The 13414-nt window shown below is 38.9% G+C and overlaps 1 protein-coding gene across 1 annotated transcript in view; it reads left to right on the top strand.

Annotated features, from left to right (window-relative positions):
• Positions 1-13414, top strand: part of ZCCHC7 (zinc finger CCHC-type containing 7) — a 160368-nt gene that overhangs the window by 90070 nt on the left and 56884 nt on the right. Inside the window, exons 4-5 of the mRNA XM_069962192.1 lie at positions 3182-3307; positions 5690-5860. Coding sequence (XP_069818293.1) covers positions 3182-3307; positions 5690-5860 — 297 coding nt within the window. The remainder of the gene's footprint in view (positions 1-3181; positions 3308-5689; positions 5861-13414) is intronic.

Here is a 13414-nt window from a genome sequence, read left to right as displayed (position 1 = left end):
ATATGGGAACTATACAATGATATACACTCACCGGCCACTTTATTAGGTACACCATGCTAGTAACGGGTTGGACCCCCTTTTGCCTTCAGAACTGCCTCAATTCTTCGTGGCATAGATACAACAAGGTGCTGGAAGCATTCCTCAGAGATTTTGGTCCATATTGACATGATGGCATCACACAGTTGCCGCAGATTTGTCGGCTGCACATCCATGATGCGAATCTCCCGTTCCACCACATCCCAAAGATGCTCTATTGGATTGAGATCTGGTGACTGTGGAGGCCATTTGAGTACAGTGAACTCATTGTCATGTTCAAGAAACCAGTCTGAGATGATTCTAGCTTTATGACATGGCGCATTATCCTGCTGAAAGTAGCCATCAGATGTTGGGATGGACATGGTCAGCAACAATACTCAGGTAGGCTGTGGCGTTGCAACGATGCTCAATTGGTACCAAGGGGCCCAAAGAGTGCCAAGAAAATATTCCCCACACCATGACACCACCAGCCTGAACCGTTGATACAAGGCAGGATGGATCCATGCTTTCATGTTGTTGACGCCAAATTCTGACCCTACCATCCGAATGTCGCAGCAGAAATCGAGACTCATCAGACCAGGCAACGCTTTTCCAATCTTCTACTGTCCAATTTCGATGAGCTTGTGCAAATTGTAGCCTCAGTTTCCTGTTCTTAGCTAAGAGGAGTGGCACCCGGTGTGGTCTTCTGCTGCTGTAGCCCATTTGCCTCAAAGTTCGACGTACTGTGCGTTCAGAGATGCTCTTCTGCCTACCTTGGTTGTAACGGTTGGCTATTTGAGTCACTGTTGCCTTTCTATCAGCTCGAACCAGTCTGCCCATTCTCCTCTGACCTCTGGCATCAACAAGGCATTTCCGCCCACAGAACTGCCGCTCACTGGATGTTTTTTCTTTTTCGGACCATTCTCTGTAAACCCTAGAGATGGTTGTGCGTGAAAATCCCAGTAGATCAACAGTTTCTGAAATACTCAGAGCAGCCCTTCTGACACCAACAACCATGCCACGTTCAAAGGCACTCAAATGACCTTTCTTCCCCATACTGATGCTCGGTTTGAACTGCAGGAGATTGTCTTGACCATGTCTACATGCCTAAATGCACTGAGTTGCCGCCATGTGATTGGCTGATTAGAAATTAAGTGGTAACGTGCAGTTGGACAGGTGTACCTAATAAAGTGGCCGGTGAGTGTATAGTTGATGAACCACTACTGTTTAGTATTGAATCATTGTGCTTAAGAGATTAATCTAGGTTGTTAGTACTTGTAAAAATATTGTTTACACTACATGGGAGTTGTGCAATGATGTATGTGGTGTACAGGTGATTATAGTTTAATGCCAGAACCATTGTGTTTGGATATTTGACTTAGCTGTCACCAAGTGTTGCACATGAGTGTTAGAGAAATAAGTATAAACTCATCAAGTGATTTGCCGGTCATTTCATTGAGCGGAGAGTGGAGGTGCCCAAGCCCTCCCATAGACACAAGGTTTGACACTGAGGCAGGCGGGATTCCACTGTGGAGCACTCCACTGAATTCGCTTAGTGTAAACAGGCCCTTACTGAAAGAACTTATGAATTATCTTGGAAAAGGTTTAATTGAAATGTAACTGTTTAAATGTAGACTGGTATGTATTTTGCTGGTTTCTTAGATAAAGAAATATTACTTTTAAAGGGATTATCCAGGATTAGAAAAAAATGCTGCTACATTTTTGCAGAAACAGCACCGGTCTGTTCTCAAGTTGTGTGTGGTATTGCAGTTTAGCAGACATGTCAAAAGTTATTGATCACAGTGGGTTTCACTGCTTGAAACTGCTCTAATCAGGAGATGTAGAGACCGCAGCAGCACAATCCACTACCCAGCCGGCTGCTCATCCCATCAATATTTTGTTATAGACTTATAGCCCTATTTCACGGAACGATTATCGTTAATAGACTCGCTCCAACGGCCGCTTGTTAACGAGCACTTAACGATTTTTTTTAAGCGAACGATAACACATAATACGTGTGGGAACGTGAACGATATCTGTAGTGTAACGATTTTTTTGTGGTCGTTACATCGTTACATGGTCGTTTAAAATGTGGGGAAATGTAGGTAGACATTTCAAGAACGACTGAAAGATTTTTTTATTCAACGAAAAGATTAGCAAATATTGTTGAAAGAACAACGATTTTTTTTGACATGTTGAAAAAAAATAGTGAACGACTCAACGACGATTTCGCTGTTGTTGTTCGCTCGTTTACAGCTATTCCACAGAACGTTTGAACGATTTTATGAACTATAATTGTTAAAAAAAAGTTCAGTGGAATAGGGCCTTTACATTGGTGCAATCTCTCCACAGCTATATCTTCTGCTCAGAGTGGGGAATAACTAGCTGATCACTGGAGGATAGCTCTCAGTGGAGATGGCTGATCAGAGCTATATCTTCTAATCTGTCTGATGACAAGTACACTGTCAGGATTGAACAATATCACCTCATGATAGGATAACTCTAAATAAAACATGTATTTCAATCAATAAATTACAAGTTATACTTAATGTTTTCTGATAAAAATATATATCAATCTGCTCAACTTTCAGCTGTATAACATGATGCCATGGGTTCCCTTCAACAGCATGCACCATTTAATATAATGGACTCGGTATTGATACTATTCTTTAAGTGTTCTCATGGCAATAATTTGCATCAAAATAAAAAGTCATGTTTGATGAACAAACAAAAATCCATAAATCTAATTTGTAAATGGAAGGATACATTGATAGCAAAAGTCACTAATTCCTGGCAGAAGGCACCCCCCCCCCTTTCCCCCCGACATCGTCATAACTCAAGGGAAAATACCCGACCTGGCTGATGGATTTCGCCATCAGCCAATCACTGACTGCAGCGGTGTCCTGCCTAAGTGACTGACTGGCTGAGCAGGCAGTTCATCAGTCAGGTTGTGATGTTCCACCCCATGGTGGTCCCGGAGCAACAAGCTAGCACTGCAGAGGCAAGGGGAGAGGTAAGTAGTGATTGTTTACTATGTTCCCCCCTGCCAGGTGACAAATTTTAAAAAATAGCCAGTATTGTCCTTTTAAATGCTTAGTAAAGTTCCTCCTATATCCCTTTAATCAGATGGTAAATTCTAAATCTTCCATTTCTTCTCCACCTTTAGGCTCAGATCAAAAACTTTACTCCATCACGGCGTTCCCGAAACCGGTATTATACGGAAGATAAGAATGTTATTTGCAGGAATTGTAACAGTCGTGGTCATCTTTCGAAAAATTGTCCTGAGCCAAAGGTAAATACTACTGTATTAACATTAAGTGGATGTAAACAGCAAGATCTTCTTTTTTTTTTTGTAATTTTTTTCTTGGGGTCAGAAAGTCCCTATAAGCAATGGACATATTTCTCAATATTCTAATTGTTAATAATTCTTTAATTTCATTAGAGTAGCAATCAGTATTCCATGAATAATATTCAGATCCTGTATATTAATACTAATAGTTGGTTGCAAATGTGCAGTGTTTGTATCCCCCTTCATTTTCACTAAAATACATTGTGGTTTGGGAAAAAAAGGCTGCAGAAAATGTAACGGTGAGGTATGAATTTCCTTTTTTTATCTACATGGCTGGTTCACCTATGTTGTATGTAATGTTTCACCAGATCAATTTCCAAATTTTTTTGAAATATGACTTCAAATGAATTTTCTTTAGTGTTTAAAGATGTATGAGATATTGTAAGGGCGATAGATGACTACTAAAGTGGTCAGAGATGTGATCACAAATGTTTCTTGCCTGCATCATTCTTGTACTGAGTTGTCAGGGCAGCACAGCTAGAATATCATGAATTCTGCTGAGCATCTGAAATTTACGAAATCCACCCTATGTTTTCACGTTGATGGCTTTAAAGTTATGTACCAAGAACTGTGCACAGTGTGTACCTTTCCCCTTAAGTCTCCACTATGACATAGCATGTAAATCCCCACTTTCTCCCTAGGCCAACATTATAGATTTACTGCTTCCAGTTTCATGTATCTTTCATCTGCTTCTTCAGGTAGCTTCCAGTTAGGGACCAGCAGTCCTGGATCTGTTGCTGCCAGTATCCCTATGAGGAGAAAGAGATTGTAATAAGAGTTCTTAGATTAGATTATTGGTGGTATTGTCCTTGGTAGTTAGTACAACAAGTATTAACCTAATACATTGTTAGATACAGTTATAATAGTGCAGATTCCAGTAATCTAGTAATTTTAGGGATGAAATTATATGAACATTTTTGTGGAGGATGAAGTTTGTTATACTAATAGGTTAGTATTATTTTTGGTTATATTTTTATAAATTATTTATAATAATGCAGTAATAATTTCACCAATAAACCATTTCTAATAGGGATAATCGTAATAATGTACCATATTATATTTCTTGTTTGGTCAGTGATACTATTATTTTTTTTTTTTTTTTTTACTGCTATAAGCCATGTTCACACGGAGTTAAAAAAAAGTAAATAAAAATATAGCCTTTATTGGCAAATTATAATTGACAATTATTTGCGGACGTCTTTTGTAAACCGCATATGTTGTTTTTAGTTTTTCATACACAGTTTTCCATTTTCACTGTACTTTCAGTGTCTTTACTATTAAATTGAATGGACTTTTTAATTAAAGACCCACCAAAAGGTCAATTGGTCCACCTAAAGTAGAATAATGTGCCATAATTCTGTAATTATGAGGGGTGTCCAAAAAGCTAAATAACGAACGTCATTTAAAAAAATAATAAACGTAAAGAAAAATAGTCATGTGAACATGGCCATAGAAACATATCTTCAAATTTATTTTATTTCAGTATGTTTTTCAAATTCGCTTTTTTAGGCTCTGTTCACATATGTTTGTGTATTTGTATTCATAATAAGATGTGGTGTTGGCCATTTTGACAGAATTAATAGTGCTAAGGCCTTATGCACACACAGCTGTGGGCACATATAGCTGCACATGGACTTGTGGCCTTCATAGCATGAGATTCCAGTGACCTTGTGTGCCAATGGTTGTTAGGCTGGGTTCACACTATGCTTTTGCAATCCTTTTTTTTTCATCCGTTTTTGCAAAAAACAGATGCAGTTGTGTACATCCGTTTTGATCCGTTGACTTCCAATTGACTTCCATTATCAAAAAGGATCATAACGCATTTTTTTTTTCTTGTTTAACATGCACAAAAATAAGGTCAAGTACGTTTTTGTGTACAGATGTGTTTTGGAAGTCAATGGAAATACGGATAAAAACAGATGCACACAATTGCATCCGTTTTTTTGCAAAACAGATGAAAAAATTGTGTGAACCCAGCGTTCACCCAAAAATGTCATTTGCTGCTATAAGTATTTTAATTAATTAAAAAATATATATATATGTATATTTAATTAATATATATATATATATATATATATATATATATATGATAGATAGATAGATAGACTTAGGAACAATACCTACCAAAGTATTCTCTTTAAGCCTAGAGCCATGTGGTTCTCGCATCTTTCATTTTCACTATTCTGTGAGAAAAAAACATATATATTTTATAACCTAAGAAATATTTGATATTCCTTTCTGCAAAGCTTTTGTAGTTGTTAGTAACTGCATACTCCGTTTTAGGTCTAGATAATGATAATAATTAATATTTTTTGCTTGTGCTAGAAATTGCCAGCTTGTTGCCTTTGTGGTGAACGAGGACATCTGCAGTACTCTTGCTCAGCCCCATATTGTTCGAACTGCCTTATGCCTGGTCACTTTCACCAAGACTGTACTGAGCGACCTTACTGGCTGAAAAAATGTCATCGCTGTTGTATGATTGGCCATTATGCAGATGTAAGTATTCATACTTCACAATACTCCAGTCAAAATAATCTACAGATATGTTTATTTTCAAGTTTTTACTAAGCAGTGTAATATTTAACAAACTTAACAGTTAAAATTTAGTTTTCATTGGGAGTCAGTCAATCATATGGGGGTTCTGAGGAAACGAAAAAGTTCCAAACATTGGTTAAAACTTGGGTTGTCACAGACAACTACTTAAACAGTTTGATAGTAACAGGCTATGCAACAAACTGTTACCAGTAGTTATTGGTTGAACGGAATTAAGACAATAAAAAATGGTAGGAAATTTATTAACGCTGGTTTAAACTTTCCATAAAACTAGACCAGATACAGGCTGCACCAGTTTTATTATAGGGGTGCACAATATGATGAATTTGATGCATCTTGCTGGATATGTTAGACAGTTTTTCTTTTGCCATCCCTTGGCTGGCTTACATTTTTTTTTAGAGTCCACACTCTTAATATATTTGCTGTATTTTAAGACCTGCACCACGCACCATTACTTAGAATCTTTTCAAAATTATATACTGGGGTGTAAAACGTATCTAAAACACGTAATAAACCCACATGTGAGTTTAAGAAAGCCATCTAGCCATTACATTTTCCATTTATGGCTCTATAGGACTAGTGACAACAGAGCCTTTGTATTGTATAAAAGAAACACTGTATATAAACACCTTAATATTTCTTAATTGCGGTTTTATAATTCTTCCTCATCTCATTCTGTCCAAGCATAGTTATCATACATGACTATTTGCACCAGTCAAAGTGGGGTTATCCCCTTTCCATATCCATGGAAGGCTGACCACTGGGATCACTGGGATCACCACTAATCAGATGATCAGAGCACTATCCTCTGATCAGCTTTGCCCATCTTTAACCCAACCACAGGTGGAGGCTGACATATGAGCTGCTAATAGAAAATGTCATATAGTTACACAAGGCTTTCACAATATAGAAAAAAAAGTAAGATGAATGTGTAAGTTTAAATATGTTCATTTTTCCTACAGTCTCCTTTTCACAGCCTCACAGCTGCATTGATACAGATTTTGTACATAAAAATGTACATATACACAAAGAAATTAATATTAACTTTACAAAACTGTCTGGGCCTTCTGTAATGAAGATAGCCAAATCTGACTGTCTGATCTAGGACATTACACTATAACATTTCTCAGTGGCAGAGAAAGCACCAGTGTAAAAGTTCAGAAATCCAATCGATACCAATATAATTAGCACTGACTTGTTTGTCAATTATGAATGGACCTGCCAACAATAATGCTGAGTAAGTCATAGCTTATGAATGTCAAGCTGCTTAAATACCTATCCCCCTGAATACCTATTCACTTGCCTAATACACGGCATCTTTGTTGCCTCTAGACAGTTTCTTATGCATTGAGTTTATGTGAGATTAGACTTCTGATTTTATTTTTATCCAGTGATGCACTCCTTGAAATGTTTTTCCTTCTCCTAAATTTGATTTAGTTGTAAATGGGTCACTGCCTTTTTTTAATTTAGATATAGTACATTAATTGATTAAATGGATGACCACACATAATTATGTGCCTAGCTATATATACAACTGTTTTATTATGCTTCTATTAGGTACGTAACATTGAACATTTATCCTACAGCTTGTAAAGATGTTTGACGTTCTGGCCATGCCCTGGGCTCCAGCAGGCCTTGTAGAATACTACAGCTATAACGGTCTGTTGTTTTAGCAATCACTACTCTTTTACTTGCCTACTTAAATAGTGGGGTCATTTTCACAGAGAAAATTCCTCTGTATTTAGACTTCCAGACAGTCTCATCTTTTAGGCAATATTGCTTCTTGACCTATGACCTTCCTTGATTCCTGAATATGCATGCCAGGAGCTAATTTCTTTTTTTTCCCCCTTGGTAGCTACATCTTCCCTTGAAAAATAATTTAGAATATTGCAAATATTAATATAGTTTTTTTTTTTTCTTAGCTGGGTCTTGTAATGGGGAAGGCTGTAACAGCAAGCAGCTTTGACAAAGCACCAGAGGATTCTGTTAAAAAGTTGTGTTTGGTAATTGTAGGCATCGTGTCAGAGCATAACTGACTGGGAGCTGAAGGATTTTCTCTGCAAGATGAGTTGCTGTGCCAGCAGGGACTCGAGTCTCCTGGGCCAGCCGCGCTCTCATTAAGATTTACCGCCAGCAGTGGCGGTGTTTTGCCAAGTATGTGACGTCCTGTTATTGTATGCTTGGCTTGTCAGCCCACAGCTTCCTGACACTCACTTATGTCACCCTTTTTATTCAGAAAAGGAAGGAGCTTTTGATAATTTGACAAGACAAGCTCTTAAACGATCTAGGTCATGGCCTTCCCTGTCTGTGATTGTGAACATATTTCCTGAAAGCCCTGTCACTCATCACAGCAACATTTTCTCCCAGGGAGCACACAGGCTTGTTCCGAGTCTCTTGTCAGCTCATACATTTTGGTTATTCATATATCGGATACTGTAGTAGATTTTTTTTTCTACTCTTCCCTCCCTTTACTTTTTGCAAATACTAGCATGTTAGTGCGGCTAATCCTTTCTCCAGTGCTGTGTTCCCAGAAGGTTTGTGTACAAGAGTTCTCTTTGGTACAAGGCAGACAACTGGCCAAGAGGAGCTGAAAGGAAGGCAAGGCCGCTTAGTGGTGTTTTTGTGTTTGCTCACTGTTGTGGAAATACAAGAACTGGTGGCAAGGGCCTTGCCTATTGAGCACTTGAGTCTCGGTCTGCTGTCAGGGGCTGTTTAAGATTGAGTGTTTTATTTTCTTTGATGTTCACATTTGAGAATGGGGAAGTGGGAATTAAACAACAGATGCACTAAGCTGTTTTTAACTTGTAAAATAATAATTAGGACCTGATAAAATTCAATATGGGCGCACAAAATGCATCTCAAAACCCTCATTTCTTCTTATGTGGCAGTTCCCTTTCTGAGATTATTTTATGAATGCCAAAGCACCTTATCTGGCTTCTTAGGAGGAGATTTGATAGTAAAACATTTCAGTGGGTGGTGAGGTAAACGAAAAATTACATTTCAGCACTTTAAGTAATTTCCCTCCTCTTTCAAAGGTCCAGCTCCCCTCATTGTATAAAATGTGTGTAATATATGCAAATATTACGAAGGCCAGAGAATAAAAGGAGAGGTCTGGAGATTTTTCACTAACACAAAGGAAATCTTTCTGCCGTCAAGTGGTATACCTTAATTTTTTTTCAGCCACACACATACCTATTGTGTGTGTGTGTGTGTATATATATATATATATATATATATATATATATATATATATATATATATATATATGCATCACTTTATGCTGCATCTGTTTTTATTGCTATTCACTTATTTATTGTGTACGATTGGCCATGCATGCTGGTCCTCTCAATGGTTTGCATGGAAAACCTGCACAAGTATACCATTTTGCATGCTAATGAGTCTATTAGGGTCACTGGCATGTATGGATGAGATTTTTTTCTTACTTTGTGGCAGCTCTCAGACATAATTATAATAAGTGCGCATATACAGGGGACTAGACTATTCTTTACAAAATGACATGTGTCCATATGGTTGATACAAATTAAAGAGGACATGCTGTTTCCTTGTTTAGTGAAAAAGTGAATGTATTATTTGATTTTGACATAGCTAAATTGTTATTGGAAATGCAATACATTTGTATGCTTATAGGGTTTCTATGTATATAGGTTTGTTTGTATATGGGTAAAATGTTTCATAAACATGGACCTAAAAATCAATTGAATATATAATGGTGCCCAAACACATATTGAAGAAAGATGTTTCATTGCACAATCCCATAAAATTCACCCAAAATTTTATCGAGTTCATTTAAATTGATGATTTCAGCTGATCATTTGAGTGAAATCTAACAATGAATGATTGTCATTGGTCAGTTAAAACAAACACTCATCAAATCGACACCGAGCGTCTTTCAATATGAAACTGATAAGATAGTCCTGCTTCAGAGTTTGAGTTGGGGCCAAAGTTAAAGTGTCACTGTTGTTTAATTTATTTTTTTATTTTTTTTAGAAATCAATATTACAGGCAATTTTAAGAAACTTATTAATGGGTTTATTAGCCTGAAAAATGCATTTTTATCATGAAAAGGCAGTTTGAAGCTCTCCCCCCTGTCTTTATTGTTTTCCATGGAGAGGGGAGGGTTGGAAGGATATGAGGCACTGAAACAGGACAACAAAGGGTTAATTTACAGCTACATCACCAGGCTATGTCCTCTGAAGTCAGTACTGACCTCTCTGACCTCTGAATACCATCTTTCACACAGCTCCCACTGTATAATCCTTAGCTTTCTGCTGAAGACTAATCTTCCTCCTCCCCCATTCCTTCTCCATAGGTTAGACTGGGCTCGACTGATGTAAAAGAGTCGAAATTTCCTAATAATGAGCAATGAATGAAAGAGGAGGGGGGGCTGAGGAAAGTCTTTTTGAATGCAGATAATGGCATATTTGCCTAATAAACCCAATTACAAAGTTTCTTAAAATTGCCTGTAGTATTGATTTCTGCAAAAAAAAAAAAAAAGTCAGTGATAATTCAAGGGGTTTATCCGAGATGTTTATCCAAGATCAGAAAAACATAGCTGTGTGTTCTTTGTGAGTAGTAGTGTAACTCATTTCCATTCACTTGAAATACAAGTATGGCACTGTTTCTGGAAGGAATCAGTTAAGTTTATGTAATCCTGGATAACCCTTTTTAAAATCTTTTAAAGGACCGGAGTCTGCTGCATCTATAAATCATTCATTTCCTACAGTAGTTCTGTCTAATGTGTATGAGCCCCTTAAAGCGGACCAGTCAGCAGCTTTTGGCTGACTAAAGTAAGGGCAGTGCAGTCAGGCTTTTCACCCTGAATGAAGAGATGTAGCTATTTTTTTTAATTACTGCAGTGCTGAAATATAGCTATAGAAAGTTTATGCTAATCATGAGCTAAAGCCCACAAGTGTAAATCGGGGCTATAGAAGTCAAGCAACATTGTGTACTCACCTAGATGCCTAGATGTACACACCTATTCTGTGATCCTGGCTGGTCTGCCGATAGGTGCCTGTACACCTCCATTAGCCTAACTACTTTCTCTCCCATTGACCCCAAACGTTCATGTTTTGAGAATGGAAAAAGAGTAGGTAAGCTGTTGCCCAATCCTTTTCTTTACTGACATCATGTATTAGGAAGAGTTAGGAGGTTCACATATATGTTAGAAAGCCATCCAGTCCCTCCACAATCAGCAGGGTTTAGTCTTTTCACTAAAGTACATGGGGACACAGAAGTCGTGATCAGGGGCCTAGCTAAACTATTATGGCCTTTGGGAAAAATTCCGCTTGGGCCCCCTCCTCCCAATCAGACACAGTCATAGGCAGAGTATACAGCTATATCTAATAATTATCAGGTGATGTCTTCTTAAATGGAAGTCATTCGATTTAGCTTTCTTCTCCATCTGGCTCAGGCTGCCATGAAGACTTTTTCCAGTCACATCTATACATAATTTTCTTTAGATTCTTAGGGCCCTATTCCACCGGACGATTATCGTTCGCATAATCGTTAACAATTAACAATCTCAAACGACCGCTATTGCGAAACGTTCACTCATTTCCATGGAACGATAATCGTTACTTATGATCGTATCTGCGATAGTTTTTTCTTCACTATTGCGTTCGTATCTACTGCGAATGACTGAACAACGTCTTATTCAATGCGAACGTTTTGCGAACGAGCAACGATAAAAATAGGTCCAGGTCTTATAAAGCGATCAACGATTTCTCGTTCGGTTGTTAATCGTTAAGTGCATTTCAACCGAACAATTATCGTTTAGATTCGAACGATTTAACGATAATCTGAACGATAATCGTCCGGTGGAATAGGGCCCTTACCCTCTATACTACCTTCTACTATTGTCACACAATGTCACACGTGTGATCCCTGATCTAAATAATTATGCCACCTTGACCCCTTTAACCTCTTAAGGACATATGACGTACTTGTACGTCATATGTCCTCATTAGCACTTCAAATCGGGGCCGCACAGCGACCCCGCTTTGAAGCGCCACTGTCCCGGGTGCCGCGTGTAGCCCAGGACCGCTGCTATTAGCGGGCACAGTCTGATCGCTGTGCCTGCTAATTAGCTAATCGGAGGCAACCTTTCCCTGGGGTCTAGTGGGGGAGATCGCTCCTCCGGGACGTTGTCCTGGAGGAGCGATCTCCCTGTCTGATGCCGGCCGGGGACTCATCCAAGATGGCGCCGTTCCCGGCTCGGCACTCGTTTGTTTCCGGCTGCAGCAGCCGAAAGCAAACGAGTGCCTATCTCATATCTATACAGCAAAGATCTCAATGAGAGATCAAAGTATATATACTAGAAGTCTGTTTATATACTAAAAGTGTTGTTTATAGTAAAAAAGCCCCCTCCCCCAATAAAAGTCTGAATCACCCCCCTTTTCCCAGGTTTTAAATAAACGTAAACAAATAAATAAATAAATATGTTTGGTATGGCCGCGTGCGTAATCGCCCGAACTATTAATTAATCACATTCCTGATCTCGCATGGTAAACGGCGTCAGCGCAAAAAAAATCCCAAAGTGCAAAATTGCGCATTTTTGGTCGCATCAAATCCAGAAAAATTTTTATAAAAAGCCATCAAAAGTCGTATATGCGCAATCAAGGTACCGATAGAAAGAACACATCATGGCGCACAAAATGACACCTGACACAGCCCCATAGACCCAAGAATAAAAGCGTTATAAGCCTGGGAATAGAGCGATTTTAAGGAACGTATATTTGTTAACAATGGTTTGAATTTTTTATAGGCCATCAGATACAATATAAGTTATACATGTTATATATCGTTTTAATCGTAACGACTTGAGGAACATGCATAACAAGTCAGTTTTACCCCAGGGCGAATGACGTAAAAACACAGTTCCCCCAAATAAAAGAAGTGCGTTTTTTTTTTCAATTTTACCACACATTGAATTTTTTTCTGGTTTCGTAGTGTACCAAATGCAAAAATTCAGCCTGTCATTGCAAAGTACAATTAGTGACGCAAAAAATAAGGGCTCATGTGGGTTTCTAGGTGGAAAAATGCAAGTGCTATGGCCTTTTAAACACAAGAAGGAAAAACCGAAAACGCAAAAACGAAAATGGGCCCCGTCCTTAAAGGGTTAACCCATAGCTGCACCAGGACGTTATTGAACGTCCTCGTGCCGCTATGGGAGTTCAGAGGGGGGTCGCGCGGCGACCACCCTCTGAACTGCCGCGATCCCGGGTGCCGTGTGTAGCCCGGGCTCGCGGCTATTAGCGGGCACGGTCCGATCGCCGTGCCCGCTAATTAAGTACTTAGAAGCAGCTGTCAAAGTTGACAGCTGCTTCTAAATACTTGCTTTTATTCATACCTGGTGGTCTAGTGGGGGGATCGCCCCCCTGCGGCGCGATTGCGGGGGGGGCGATCCCCGCATCCATCCCGGGCCGGGGTCTGCTCCGTAATGGCGCTGATCCCGGCTCGGCATTCTATTGCTTTTGG

The sequence above is a fragment of the Dendropsophus ebraccatus genome, chromosome 3 (assembly GCF_027789765.1).
Source record: "Dendropsophus ebraccatus isolate aDenEbr1 chromosome 3, aDenEbr1.pat, whole genome shotgun sequence".
Classification (NCBI taxonomy): Eukaryota; Metazoa; Chordata; class Amphibia; order Anura; family Hylidae; genus Dendropsophus; species Dendropsophus ebraccatus.
Note: the sequence above shows the minus strand (reverse complement) of the source record. Positions and strands in the feature narration are given on the sequence as shown.